General features: G+C 40.1%; 2 protein-coding genes across 8 annotated transcripts in view; one reads left to right on the top strand and one right to left on the bottom strand.

Annotated features, from left to right (window-relative positions):
- Positions 1-542: 542 nt before the first annotated feature.
- On the bottom strand, positions 543-12,451 carry calcoco1a (calcium binding and coiled-coil domain 1a). Its single transcript, XM_036007921.1, has 15 exons — positions 12,237-12,451; positions 11,082-11,244; positions 10,894-10,996; positions 8,105-8,307; positions 7,708-7,920; positions 7,272-7,420; positions 7,089-7,158; positions 6,823-6,978; positions 6,240-6,494; positions 5,840-5,965; positions 5,460-5,555; positions 4,497-4,584; positions 4,071-4,318; positions 3,664-3,755; positions 543-2,578 (listed from the first exon to the last, which is right to left on the bottom strand). Exons 2-15 carry the CDS (start codon positions 11,211-11,213, stop codon positions 2,551-2,553), a joined length of 1,959 nt encoding a protein of 652 aa, XP_035863814.1. The 5' UTR covers positions 11,214-11,244; positions 12,237-12,451; the 3' UTR covers positions 543-2,550.
- The window catches only part of LOC116038581 (homeobox protein Hox-C10a-like), a 133,358-nt gene continuing 128,613 nt past the window's right edge, over positions 8,757-13,501 (top strand). For 2 of the 7 annotated variants that reach the window (XR_004898951.1, XR_004898954.1), the window contains exons 1-2: positions 8,861-8,995; positions 10,033-10,114. The gene's annotated coding sequence lies outside the window, so the exon portion shown is untranslated. Of the gene's footprint in view, positions 8,996-9,023; positions 9,236-10,032; positions 10,115-13,501 lie in introns of those variants that run through there. The other 5 variants (XR_004898953.1, XR_004898952.1, XR_004898950.1 and 2 more) reach the window with 5 other exon arrangements.

The raw sequence follows: 13,501 nt of genomic DNA, 5'->3' as shown, positions 1-13,501 counted from the left end.
AGGTAGGGAAAGGGGTGATTTGAGGAAGGGGAGTGAGAGCTGGGGAAGGCGGGCGTTGGGGTCATAAAAACTAGGAGATGTGTTCTGGCCTCTGGGTCTTCATATCTTTTACATTTCTAATTAAAAGAGATAAAGAGTGAGGGAGTCATCAATCCCACAGTGATTTCCCAGTTAAGGTTTTAGAGGGGGCTGTAAACTAGGCAGCCCGGCATCATTGATTTTATAATTAGCTACCGTCACCCCAGACTTAAGATGGAGGGAGTGTGGTAGATGGAAGCTTAAAAGAGGGAGCAAGAAACTGCCGGAGGAGTGGGGAAATACAAGGATGAAGATGATGGGGAGGTCAGGCCTGAGGGGAGCGTGCGGGAGAGCCAAAGGTGAGTGGAGAGAAAATCCAGAATGAAACAGGCAATGAGCCAAAAGGGGATATAGGTTATACAGCTGTGTGAAAAGAAATGGTATAGTTAATTACCAGTGAAATGTCATGTGAGGATCAAAATATTGCTATGATCTCTGGCCAGAAAAAGACACATTAGACCAAATAATAGATACATAAACCATTTTATTATATAGAACCCCACCCAAACCCTGTTACATGACTGATGAGAAAATACACGGCGGTGTACATGTGGGATAACCTTCACACACAAAACTTTAAAACAAACCATAACCACTGGAGCTTTATTGAGACTGGAGACTGGTGTCCAGACGAGGAGCACTCGTACTGGAGCTCTCAGTGGAACAACAAAAGAATAACTTCCCTAAGACATAAAGTCAGATTACAAGCACAAACAAGGACTATGGCGAATACATGTAGTGTAGTGTAGTGTGCTATCTACTGGGAAAGAATACCAGGCTCCTCAAAACATTCCCACTTTCATACTAAAGGAGAAGCAACATGTACCCAGTAACACGAGGATGGACAGACATTTACTCCTTTCATGACTACCTTCATAATCCTGTTCCTCCTGTTTAAACATTCAAAATCAATTTCTCTCACCTTAAACTCAACATGCCGGTATCATTCCCTTTCATTAGCACCAATATCTTGCAACAATATAACTCATATATCAAATCTTAATAGAGTCAAACATGAGTATTTGAAAGCAGAAGGTGAAAACAAAAAAATGTCGATAAAATATACGTAAACACAACACACAATGATATTAATAAAGATAATGATAAAGATGAAAGGACACAACTGACATATTAAGTATCCATATATCAACTTTTCATCTAAAAACTCTTTGATAGTAAAAATAGGGTGCAAATACAGCAGATAAAATCAAGCATCAAAGTTTCTAATCTTCTTAGCCAAGCATGGAAAACTTGTCACACATTGCACAGACAGTTGTGTAAAAACACCTAACAACTAAACCTGAATATAGTTTCGTTGCAGCATAACTCAAGTTAATTATAAATAGAAAATCATGAAAAATGCAAATGGTATTGATTAAAAGGTAGGCAGCTATGTTTTATTAGGCAGTATATTGCCATTGGGCTAGGGGAAAATACCAACACCATGTCATGATGTCAGGATCTCTAAAGATGATTTTCTTAGACTCTTTTTTGAATTTTTTAGGCACAAATTTAGAACTGCATGAATGTGAGAAAAGATTTCTGTGAAATACAAACTGTAACAAACACTACATATCCAAATGGCCAGCTAGTAAATTAGCATTTCATTTTTATTAAATCCTGGATCGTTACAAGTAAAAACTGCAGCTGATCTATAGTGAAAAGCTTATGCGCATTAATTTTATAATAATACTGATATGAAGGTACTGAAGTAGAAAGTTGCATCTGGCATCTATTTAATAGACTTTAAACACAATCTGTTCAATAAGCTTTCCATTTCAAATGCTTGTCCATCTTAGAGCGCTGAGATCCTTAACTGCATCTGAATAACAACAATCAACTGCTAATGCGTACAAGAAAGTGCATATCAAATCTTAGTTCTGAGTAAATGGAGGAGAAAAACGATGTCACAGACCTACATTACTGCAATTCTAGCATGAGGCTGTATCATTACTTTATGCTGCCGTGAATAGTGTTCAAAGCTGCTGTGGAGAATTTAATGCTGGAAGAGAGTTTTGCCATGATTTCTAGTGGAGCTGGGCCTGCACAAAACATCATAATTACAGTGCCTGTCATGACTCCTAATCACAAATGTCATAAAAACGACATAACATCCATCGTAAAGACTCAACATAGCAATGATTCAACAGAAATCATTCAGCTATAGCCTGCAAACTCTCAAACGCTAGAGCCCATGCCCAAAAGCACGCTGTATCAAACTGTGCAACCACCTGCCACCACAAGCATTATGTCATTCCTAAACACAAAACAGCAAGGGCAATAACAACAGTCTAAGAGGGGAAAACAAAGGTTCACGGCAAATACGATGTAAATTGCATATTAACATTTTGTCTGTGTAGTGAGTAAGCTGTATCTGTGCTTGTTGGTGGAAGTAACGTGGAACCACATTAACTCCAACAAAGTGCCCTTTTTCCTCGCTTTGATCGCTCGCCGTGGCTGGATGTCAACTGGTTACCATAGCGAGGTGTCGGCCAGATCACTGGAGAAGGAGACAAAGCAGAAAAACTATGTGAAAACTGAAAGAAACACACAGTCTGGTTGAAAGAGGAGGTTAGACTGAAGGAGCGGGTGAGTGGGAGAGAGAGGGCTTTAATGATGCTGAAAATTGGCCCGTGACTGCGGTACACCCCTCAGGTAAATCATTGCTACAGCTTGCTGTCAACTTATCTGTCCCCTTGTCCTCCCATCTCGCCCCTCCCACGCCCTAGCTCTGTCTCACACAGTCTCCCCCGCCTCACCCGGACTCAACTTCTTTTATGACCACATATTCAAAACTTCTATCTTCCAGCCATACTCACCCTGTCACCATAAATAATTGGTCGCATGTGTCTGTGTGCATTAGTAAGCTTTGAATTCATTGTGTACGCCTGAAACTATTTCTGTGTGAGACCAGAGGTAGAAAGCAACTCAGTACTCAGGTACTATGCTCAAGTACCTTATTCTTCCTTTTTAAGATACTTTAGGCTTTTACTTCTCTACATTTAAGAAATAAATATAAGTATTTTTCCTCCACTGCATTTATCTGGCTGCTGTGTTCACTAATTACTTTGCAGAGTAAGGTTGTACACACAAATCAAGTCATGAGGTCATAAAATATGACACATTGCTGGTGTTTAAAACCAGCCAGCATGACGGGAAAAAATTGTTGGCTTGTTTGGCCTCAAAGAAATTTTCATTTTAATATGCAGCCAGTAATGCAAAGCTGCATTTTTTTAACTTTAAATCTTAAACTGTGTTTGATTTTTTTACCAGCTGTGACAGCGACGCTGGTACTGTTTTCACCTTGTGAGTCTCACCTATTGTTGCAGAAACTACCACAGAGGTGGTTTTGAGTACTTTGGGAGGTGTTTATATGTCTGTCTGTCTGTCTGTCACCGTGATAGTGTCACAACCGTGCAAGATGCAGTCACAAAACTTTACAGACAGATGGGTAGTTGAGTTAAAAATGAAGGCAGAGTTCAAAGATGGGTGTGGTTCGAGCAAAGGCGCCGGAAGTAAGGGGGCAGGAAGGGGCCATTGTGTGTGTAAATATTCTATGATAAATATGTGTCTGAGGGGAAGTACCTGAGAACAGTGTCAGCATGCTCAGGCAGCAAAAGTGCTGTTTCCTCTCCAGAGCTGGGTCTTGCACACTGAAGTATATCAGATTCCTCCTCCTTTACACCAGAGAGCAACAACACACACACACACACACACACACACACACACACAGACACACAGACACACACACACACACACACACACACACACAGACACACACACACACACACACACACAGCAGCAGCTATTACAGTCTAATAACTTGCAGACTATCGGCCTAATTACTTCTCGGAGATAATGTCTGTATCAAACGATCCACTGCCCATGTTTAACTGGTGTGCATGGCTATCAGCATGAAGACATAGCTCGTTTTCAGTATCACATGCAATTAGACTATGGTGACGCTGAATGGCTCAGAAAGCGTGTCTCACCGAATCAGAGCTGTGTGCCAGAGTGTCAGCGTCGGCCTGGTGTGGCGATGAGAGCGGGGCTGGTTGGTTGATGACTACTGCGCTCCTCTCTACTTCCCTGGGGGAGGGAGGAGGGGTGGCAAGGAGTAAAGAGTCCAGCTGGCCCGGCTCACACAGGCTGTAGTGTCCCAGAGATCTTGGTGAACGGAGGGGCTGCAAAGCCTCTGGGTTCTCGTCCTCAGAGTCAGACAATACGCTGCCAGGCCGCCCTGCCAGATAGAAACAATGGCAAAGAAAAAGTGGTCACTTTTCCTCAGAGCACTGCTCCTGTAGCCCCCACGACACGCCATTCGGAGCAATATTTAGTGTTGCTGTTGAATGATAGTTAACGTTTTTACTGTTCACATCTGCAGGGCACACAGTAGATTAATGTGTGGCTCCATTCACCTGTAGAGGCAATCGGGGCAGCGCTCCACTTGGCACTGGCCACTGTTCCCATCTTCTGCTCCAGCTGACAGATGTATTCCATCAACTCCTATAGTGGAAAATACAGTCATCATATCACACACCAGGGCAGATCTTTCATCATGGCTTTAGCAGCCATCACCCTCATAACACTCATGATGTCCAACTTCTTTAAGCCAAACCCACATAAAATGGTTACAAATACACAAACACAACACTTGCTATTATATAAACATCATTATCACTGTTCAATAAACATTTAAACATTTGTTTGATTTATGAGGTGCCACAGATTGGCTCCTATGCTCCCATATGGCCGATGTTAAAATGAAGCTGGACACTGATTTTAAAATCATTGACTATCTACTCTGCCAGTAGCAGACAAATGTGATGGTGGTTAGCCAACAAAAACTCTGCAGGCACTTTAACAGCGGCAACACTGACTGCCCTGAAATCTACTGATTTATATTGCACTATAAACAATTTATATTGCACAATAACAACTAAGAAGACAACAACAGAAGATTCCTAACACATGGGGCATTCACAATCCGTGTATACTGTGTATATGTTGCATCAGCAAGCTTTAGGATATAAATACATTATTAATACAGAGATTTTAGCAAAACAAATATTATTCAAAGGTGCACTTGAGCTTAGCTTTGTACTAAATTTAAAGCTGATAGCAACTAAAGTACTGCAGTTGTGAACTGATTAGAATAAAACTGATACAATTTACTTGTTAATCCATACAAGCCATTCATTAGCCTTGAGATCAGCTGATAATAAACAGGGTACAAAGTCAGTACCCGTGACACAATGTATGCAGTGTTTACACATTAATATACCATCCCAAAACAGTATAGTTTTTCCACATTTTGGACAAACTTTCTGTCAACATAGATTCCAGTTGTCCCATGTGACCTATCAAACTGTGTTTCTGACCCGTTTCTCTGCAAGTAGCTGCTCCTTCTCTTTTTGGGCGACCCTCAGGCTGGCCTTCAGCTCCTGGAGCTCCCTGCGGGTTTCACTCAGCTGTACCTGTAGACCAGATATCAAAGGATGACAGGATTTGTCAGAACCATATAACAGATACTGTGACTTCAGAACGACAGCTGTGTAGTATACAGAGTAAATCTCAGTTAAGGCTCGACAGTTTGGAAAATTTGCTTTCTTGCATGGAGTTAAATGAGAATATTAATGTTCCTCTCATTTCTGTATGGTAAATGTAGTTGTATTTACTACAAACACACTGAGGTGAACTCACAAAATGACCCTATAACAAGAAACACTGAATGCAGTAAGCTCTTAGTATTCTTTCTCACCCGGTTGCAATCCTTTTCTCTCCCAACCTCGACCTCCAGCTTCACTCTCTCCATCCTCTCCTCCTGCAGCTTCTCCTCCATCCTCTGCATCTCTGCGTTGAGTTTCTCCAGACGCTCGTGGTCCTTCTGTCAGGGTGACACACACAATGTGCAAAAACTTGACTCGACTTTACAGCTGCAGTGCACAATAAGATAAACAATGTTTGCCACTTAGGAGAGCTATGGGAACATTTCATCTTGAAGCCATCTGATGCTGTTTTGAAACAGCATGACAGTAATATTATATTAAGATATTTGGACAGTAATGGGACTTATGGAAAAAATATATTCAAAACTCTGCGTCAGTACAAATGTATTAAATTCTGCACTTCAGGTTGGATGTTCTGCAGGGATACAGTACCTCAGCACTGCGCTGCAGATTCTGCCTTTCCTGGGCCCAGCGGGCTCTTCCCTCTCTCTGGGCCAGACTGGAATCTGCAAGCTGAAGCGTGAGCTGGGCAGCCTGCAGACGAGACTGATGCAATTCGCTCTGCCCGTGATCCCTCTGGCCCACCATGGCACTTAGATCACTCTTCAAGCCCTCTGCAGCACGCTCACTCGCATTCAGACGCTCCCGCAGGCTCCGCATCTCCTTCAGTGTGGCCTCGTTCTCCGCCTGGCCATGAGTGGACACAAAAGCATGTGTTGGCTATCTGTAACTGTAGGTGATTTGCCACATAATGCCAGTCCAGAAAATAACTAATACTGAATTTGAAATGCAAAGTTTTAGGATGTCCTGACATATAACTCTTATTTAAAGCTAAGTATATTTATGAAAAACTACATCCATATATAAGATTAAATCACAAAGTAAAGGTATAATAGAAAACAACATTGGAGTAATTGAGATCATTTGTTTGCCCCAAATAAATTCTGGTGTCAGGTGCAAATACTTCTCCACTGATAGAAGGTGCTAAATTAAAAGCAAGTACTCTTTGTCTGACCTCTTTCCTGTGGGCAGTGGTGAGTTTCTGGGTGAGGGTGGTGATGCTGTTTTGAAGCTGCAGGACACTTGTGTCTCTCTGGGCCAGCGAATTCCTCAGGCCTTGGAACTCCTTAGACAGACTGCGGAGTTCACCTTCTGTCTGTTCCAGCTTGGTCTAAAAGAAAGACATGACACAGATGAGAAAAGAAAGTGAGATGTGGAAGAAAAGAACAACGGAGACACAGGTTTTATAATGATATACAGCATGTTCTGAATTAGAACTACCTGCAGGCTCTTTCTCTCACACTCATCTTCTTTTCTCTGAGCTCCTGCTCTCTTTGCTCTCTCCTTCATCCTGCACACACACATATTTAGTTAGTGATGATCAAAAGTATTCATGAGACCCACATAAAACTCAAATAAAGAGAAGAGACAAAGCAAAAAAAAGAAAGAAAGAAAATGTCATACCTTTCCAAGTCTGTCTCTCTTTCTACAGTTCTCTGAGTCAGGGTTTTGATATCCTCCTCCAGCTCTTTGATTCTCACTTTGCTCGCCTCCCTCAAATCCAATAAATCACGTTTCTCCAGGGCTAGTGATTCTCCAAAAGCCTGCTCCTCCTAACAGACCAGAGGCATTTTTAATTTTTATGAGGAATTTTATCATGGCATAGACTAGGCTATCCATATAAAAAAAAATATTTTACATTTAACATTTTAATATAACAACCCAGACATTTTAATGAATTACTGTAGAATTTTATATTATAGCATTATTTGAGCAGAGACGTGCTTTTCATCAGAGAATAAGGCCACAGATATAGAAACTAAGTACGGAAATTGTAATAGGCAAATTGGTCCTAGTCAAATGATCTTGCCCCTGTCATTTGCTTAGCTCTATACACCACCTTCTGCTCCATCTCCATCTCCTCGACCTTCTCTCGACTCTGCTTCAGCTCTTCCTGCAGGTTGGCGATATCACTTTCTAGCCCTTTGCGTCGTCTGTCCCAGGCCTCCCTCGCCCTCTTGTACTCCTCCTTCTCTTTCTCCCTCTGCCTGTTTGCCACCTCCTGCGCCTGAAGCAGCTCGGCACGCTCTCGCAGACATTCCTGCAGTCGACTCTGACAAGATACAGGAGGAAGTGGGCAGCGGATGGGGAATCATAATTGTGCTCTAGTCTTTGTGTGCCAGCAGTAAACAACAGTATTAATTTCCCAGCATATGTGTTATCATTAATTTTGGAAAACTGAAAACTCTCCTTCAATACCTTATCTAGTAAATCTATTTGTCATTTGTTATGCTTACCTGCAGCAGCTCAGCCCTGGGCACTACCAGCAACATGTCTGTGCCTCCTTCCTCTCCATGGGGCTCCTCCTCAAGGGTCACCAGATCCTCAAGTGGCTTCGGAGCACAGAAAGTGAATTTGGAGCTGCGGGAGAACACTTCCCCCTTAGCATCGATGTATACAAACTCATACTCTTGGGAGCTGGGCTTGGGTAGGTAGGAGGCTAAAAAGTGTTGGAATAAAGAGGAGACATGTTGAAATAAATGTTCAGTGAAGAATAATTGTTTCAAAATAGCCCAATTTTCATTAATGAGCTGGCTCCCAATTATGCTATATATAGTGTTGAACAAAGAACAGGGTGGAAGCTAAATGCACTTTAGATAATTAGATAATTTAACTATCTTTATTTTTGGAAGAGCTAATCACCTTTTAAGATGACTATAAATCTTTATGAAATAGCCTGACAGACAGTATTTTGGTATTCATACAATACAAGTCTTTAAAGAGTTTACGCATTTATTTTACAAATATGGTTTTAATATTGTAATGCATAAAACATACAATTTTCAAAATGAGAATTCTAATTGTATTTCCAAGATTTTTTGATGTATTGCAGCAACAGTGATTTATGAGCACAGGGTTGCAATACAGCTTCCTACCACTAGTGGCAGCACTCAGGTAGGTCAGCACAGGTAAGCGATAAAGAAAAAAATGGTGTTGCGCGCCATGTTTAAATTTTTCAGCGTTCGCAAAGACTTTGGTGGCTGCCAAAAAACAAGAAGACGACGACTTTGGTGGGAATTACGCTACGCGTGCTCCTTAAGATTTAGCTTAAGTTTTGTAACTGTACAGTGACCTGGAATAAACTTTTCCCATTGTGACATATCGTCGATAAGTCCCACTTACTTAGAGTGAGTTCCTGTTTTCGTTATTCTTCCGTTGAAGTACTTAATGAGCACAGGATCCCTGGGTGACTCCAACGGCGCTGTTTCAGGGCTAACGTTAGCTAACTTGTGTTAGTGTTGTGGTTCTTAAATAAATAACTTGAATTGTTTTCTGTCTTACTGGGGTTAACCTGGATGATAATATTAAGTTGCATCTGTGTCTGTTCAGTGAATACATCAAAGAATAAACTGGATTTTGTTCAAAACGTTAGTAAAACCAGTGACTGAGGACAGGTGCTCTGAGGAGCAGCCTGCTGTTTATATAGCTCCAAAACTGTAGTATGCTCTAACAAGCTAACTGCTCATTAAACACACATGTTAAATATGTAAGATACCTGTTCAGTAAGAAAGCAAACAGCATGCAGTTAACGTTAATGATGCTACCATGCTCTCAGTCTTTCAGAAAGTATCAGGCTAACGTTACGTTTACCAGCATTGCTAATGCTACTAAATACCGGTAACTGGTTTCTTGACTAGTTGTGCCATTAATAACCTTGCAACAGACTTCCAGATTATTTAGAGTTTAACTGCATATATCCACAGTCTTCATTTTATATATATATATATATATATATATATATATATATATATATATATATATATATATATATATACACATATATATATATATATATATATACATATACATATATATATATATATATATATATATATATATATATATATATATACATATATATAGCTCCAAAACTGTAGTATGCTCTAACAAGCTAACTGCTCATTAAACACACATGTTAAATATATATATATATATATACACACACATATATATATATATATATATATATATATATATATATATATATATATATATATATATATATACATATATATATATATACATATATATATATATATATATATATATATATATATATATATACATATATATATATATATATATATATATATATATATATATATATATATATACATATATATATATTATTCATTATTTCATTTTTATTCCTGTTTTAAAACAGGATTGATTATGTTATGACTCCTGCTTCCGAATCTGACCAGAGAACAGCCAGCAACAGCCCGTGACTTCATCCAGCCCATAAAGTAAGCTAACGTTAACCTAATATCATTATCTCACACAGGCTATATGTTCATGTTTAGAGTGATTTACTTTTTTCTGTTTCACAACACATATACAGTAAAGGGACCAAATGAAAAACAGAAAGGAAGAATGACATACAGCAAATGTAGGCCTATTGTAACTTACAGCACCAGCTTTGGTCACAGTGCTGGCCGCCAACCTTCTTTTTAAATCCCTGCATCGCTGATAAGGAACCATCAGCAGTTTCTTTAGATTTTCCTATTTTTCAATTTTTCCAATGCAGAATGACATTCTGCTCCAAGTTAGTGATAAATCATTCTACTAGAGTTCAATGCCACTCCTGGTGCACACGTGCCTCTCGCACTTAATCAGGCATATCAGTTGCCACTGATAGACAGAACAGAGTGAGCACTGTATTCTGCAGTGACTATTGGTGGTCGAAGCAGGCTTTGACAAAGGCATTGTCTTTGTCATCCTCATTACTCAACCTCCTGCATCCTAAAGAAATTAATTCAAACCAAGCTGTCCAAGCTGAGGGGAATATTTATCTTCTGTACAGGATAGTTTTCCCTTTTACATCTGTGGAAATACTCTTAAGATAGAAATAACTTAACATTTTCCTCCACTCCAGTCGCTAGCTTATTGTGTACAAGAGAGCAATTCAATTTACAGAAACATCCATCTCCTGCTGAAGGTTTTATGTGCAGATCTAACCACTGTACTAGTATAGATTCTGCCTAACTATGGGAAATAAACAATTAGAAAACAAGGGCATGAGTACCCTGGAAGTGCACACAGCAGTTGACATCTGTGCCCTCTTGATAGTCAGCCGGGGCAAGTGCCCAAACAAACGTGTGGTAGTCCTTCACTGATAACCATCCCACCTGAGGAAGAAATCATGCTGTTATTTTGCAGTTGAATACATCCTTATTCACTTGATTTTTATTACAGTCATCAGGTTAACAATACCTTGAAGAGCCCTATCCAGTCATTGCTGGCCCAGTTGTGCTGTGAGCTCAGTGTGTAGTGGCAATCGACTCTGCTCTGAGGGAAGTAACTGCAGCCCACATTTCTGAACTCCACCCGCCACGCTTTTTCCATGGCAACACAAAAAAGGCAGGCTATGTTGCACCTACAGGGAAAAAATAAAAAGTTCCAACTCAAGGTTTTTTTTTTTTTTGGTTATTTTGTTCAATTTCAAGGTAGAAACTGACATGCATGGTTAGATAAGCTAATTGTGAAATAGCCGGTACTGTTACATATTACATGACATATAACATGTTTGTCACTAGGGCTATTTCCGTCATCGTCAACATCATTTGCTATTGTACACTGTCACTTGTAAGCATGCAGTACAAGGTGTACAGTATGGGGCCTCCAGCATGTATAGGGCTCACATTCCATGGGCAAATACACTGAATTGAGGAATTCATGCCTGCAGTTAACCACATCACATGGAGAGATGTATGGCTTACAGAGAGCATTATTTATTCATTTAGCATTGTGTGGAATGTTAACCCCACCCTAGGTCATACTGTATGTGCACAACTGTTGAATGTACCCTGTCATGGCAGAAATTCATCAGACTAATATGACAAAATGTGCAAGAGAAAAATATTTCTAAAAGCCCTTTTTTGACTTACAGTGTACATATGCTGCATTTGTGGATTAACTGTGACTTCCCCATACTTTATATTTATCCCTGAGGTAGGCTACAGTCATAATCCAGTATAATTATAGGGGTGTAGAGTTTTCTATTTTAGTAAGGCATCGTTCTAAATTTAGGAATAAAGGAGGAAACTTTTCTTGTGTTAATACTGCAGAACATTTTTCAGATGCCGTCAAATACTATAGATCAGTGACTAAAATATACAGCTAGCTTTCGGAGGGTTCACATTACACAGCACGAGGCTTGAGGCCCAACAGTAGCACATGTCGAGAAGACTGTGCAATCCACGTCGATGCGAATTTAGGAAGACAAACACTAAAGGTGCTCGTTCATTATCATTGTCCAATTAGTTAATGTGCCGCGCGTGCACGTAAGGCAAGAAAATAACAGGCTTTGTTAACTACAAAAGACATCTGCGCACATTATCTCTCGACCGTCTCGGGTATCTCGCTTACCTTTATCGCCCTCACTTCTTTGTAAACTTCTTTGTCTAAACGAGCCGTCTCTATCAGATACAGGAGTCACAATGCGTGAGAAAACAACAAAAACGTGAGCGAAACAGACGTGCTTTCCTCCTTGGGCTCAGTTGCTCAACTAACCCGAAACAATAACAAAAAAACCCAAAGCAAAACACAAGCATGACAGCTTCACTTCCACCGCGGAATTATGGGAGCTGTTGTTCACCGCGTCGATAGAATTACGATGAAACGCCGCACTTTAAACTACAATCCCCAAGCTCAAAGCAGAATAGCAGAGGTCGCTCTGGAATCGTAATATGATGCTTTTCACCGCATGCCGTTGTTTTTCTCATCGGATGTCTAAGCACAGAGAGACAGTGGTTGTCCGACAGAGTTGTGCAGATTGGCCAATGGAAATAAGTATCTCTTCTGTGCGATGAGGTAAAAAAACGATTAGCGGGTGAAACAGCAAAACGGATGTGTGCAAAGTGGGAGAGAGCAATTTGGACCTTAACTTCAATTTCTGTTGTGATTCATTTTTCAATTGCAACTGCCCATCTCATAGGCTATACATAAAATTTTGCATGTTGTCAACATTGTTACAACGCATTATTTTCAATGCAGCTCGAAGGTAGACAATGCACACTATAAAGGCTATGCAATTTAAATTACAGTAACATACTATAGGTTCTTTGCAACCTCCATATTATCTCTATTTTATTTTATAGTTCTCTGTTAGATTTTTTTGCTGATCAGTTGAATCAATGTCCTGCAGAGGCCAATTAAGCAGGATTACTGTGTTACCTGTATAACCAGAACAGATCTTTTTGACATAAATCCATGTTCCGGGTTTCATGGCGATTTCAGGTTTTATTAAAACACTGTCATCCTACTTTTTGCCATGCGCCACAGTTTGGCAAGATTTGAGAGACGCCTCATATCTCCCATAGTGTGCCTTAACATGTGTGGGTACAAATGAAACAGCATGGTGATGTTACGGCACCGGACAGCAGATGGCAGTATACCATCTTGAAAACCCAATGCCTTACATTCAGTCTGTCACATGCAGACCATATTCCTAAACCATGTATAACACACAGTGCATGTCCTTTAGCTTCCAAAAACTGTCCGATGGCCTTCTGAAGTCATCTTGGTGCACATTTCTTTCCATAATGTAGGAGAGACATTAGATTAGAGAAATATAGTATTTAATTAGGCTGCGGCATGAGATCCTAAATATAAAAGTTAAATGCTACGAAGGC

This window comes from Sander lucioperca, chromosome 12 (assembly GCF_008315115.2).
Source record: "Sander lucioperca isolate FBNREF2018 chromosome 12, SLUC_FBN_1.2, whole genome shotgun sequence".
Classification (NCBI taxonomy): Eukaryota; Metazoa; Chordata; class Actinopteri; order Perciformes; family Percidae; genus Sander; species Sander lucioperca.
Note: the sequence above shows the minus strand (reverse complement) of the source record. Positions and strands in the feature narration are given on the sequence as shown.

What these genes read in the sequence shown, in the direction of transcription:
- calcoco1a (XM_036007921.1), bottom strand. Translation starts at nt 11,213, where the DNA reads ATGGAAAAAGCGTGGCGGGTGGAGTTCAGAAATGTGGGCTGCAGTTAC. An exon ending in CCAGGGCTGAGCTGCTGCAG is followed by an intron (nt 7,921 to 8,104) that starts GTAAGCATAACA and finishes GTATCTTGTCAG; the next exon opens with AGTCGACTGCAGGAATGTCT. An exon ending in AGAGAGACAGACTTGGAAAG is followed by an intron (nt 7,159 to 7,271) that starts GTATGACATTTT and finishes GTGTGTGTGCAG; the next exon opens with GATGAAGGAGAGAGCAAAGA.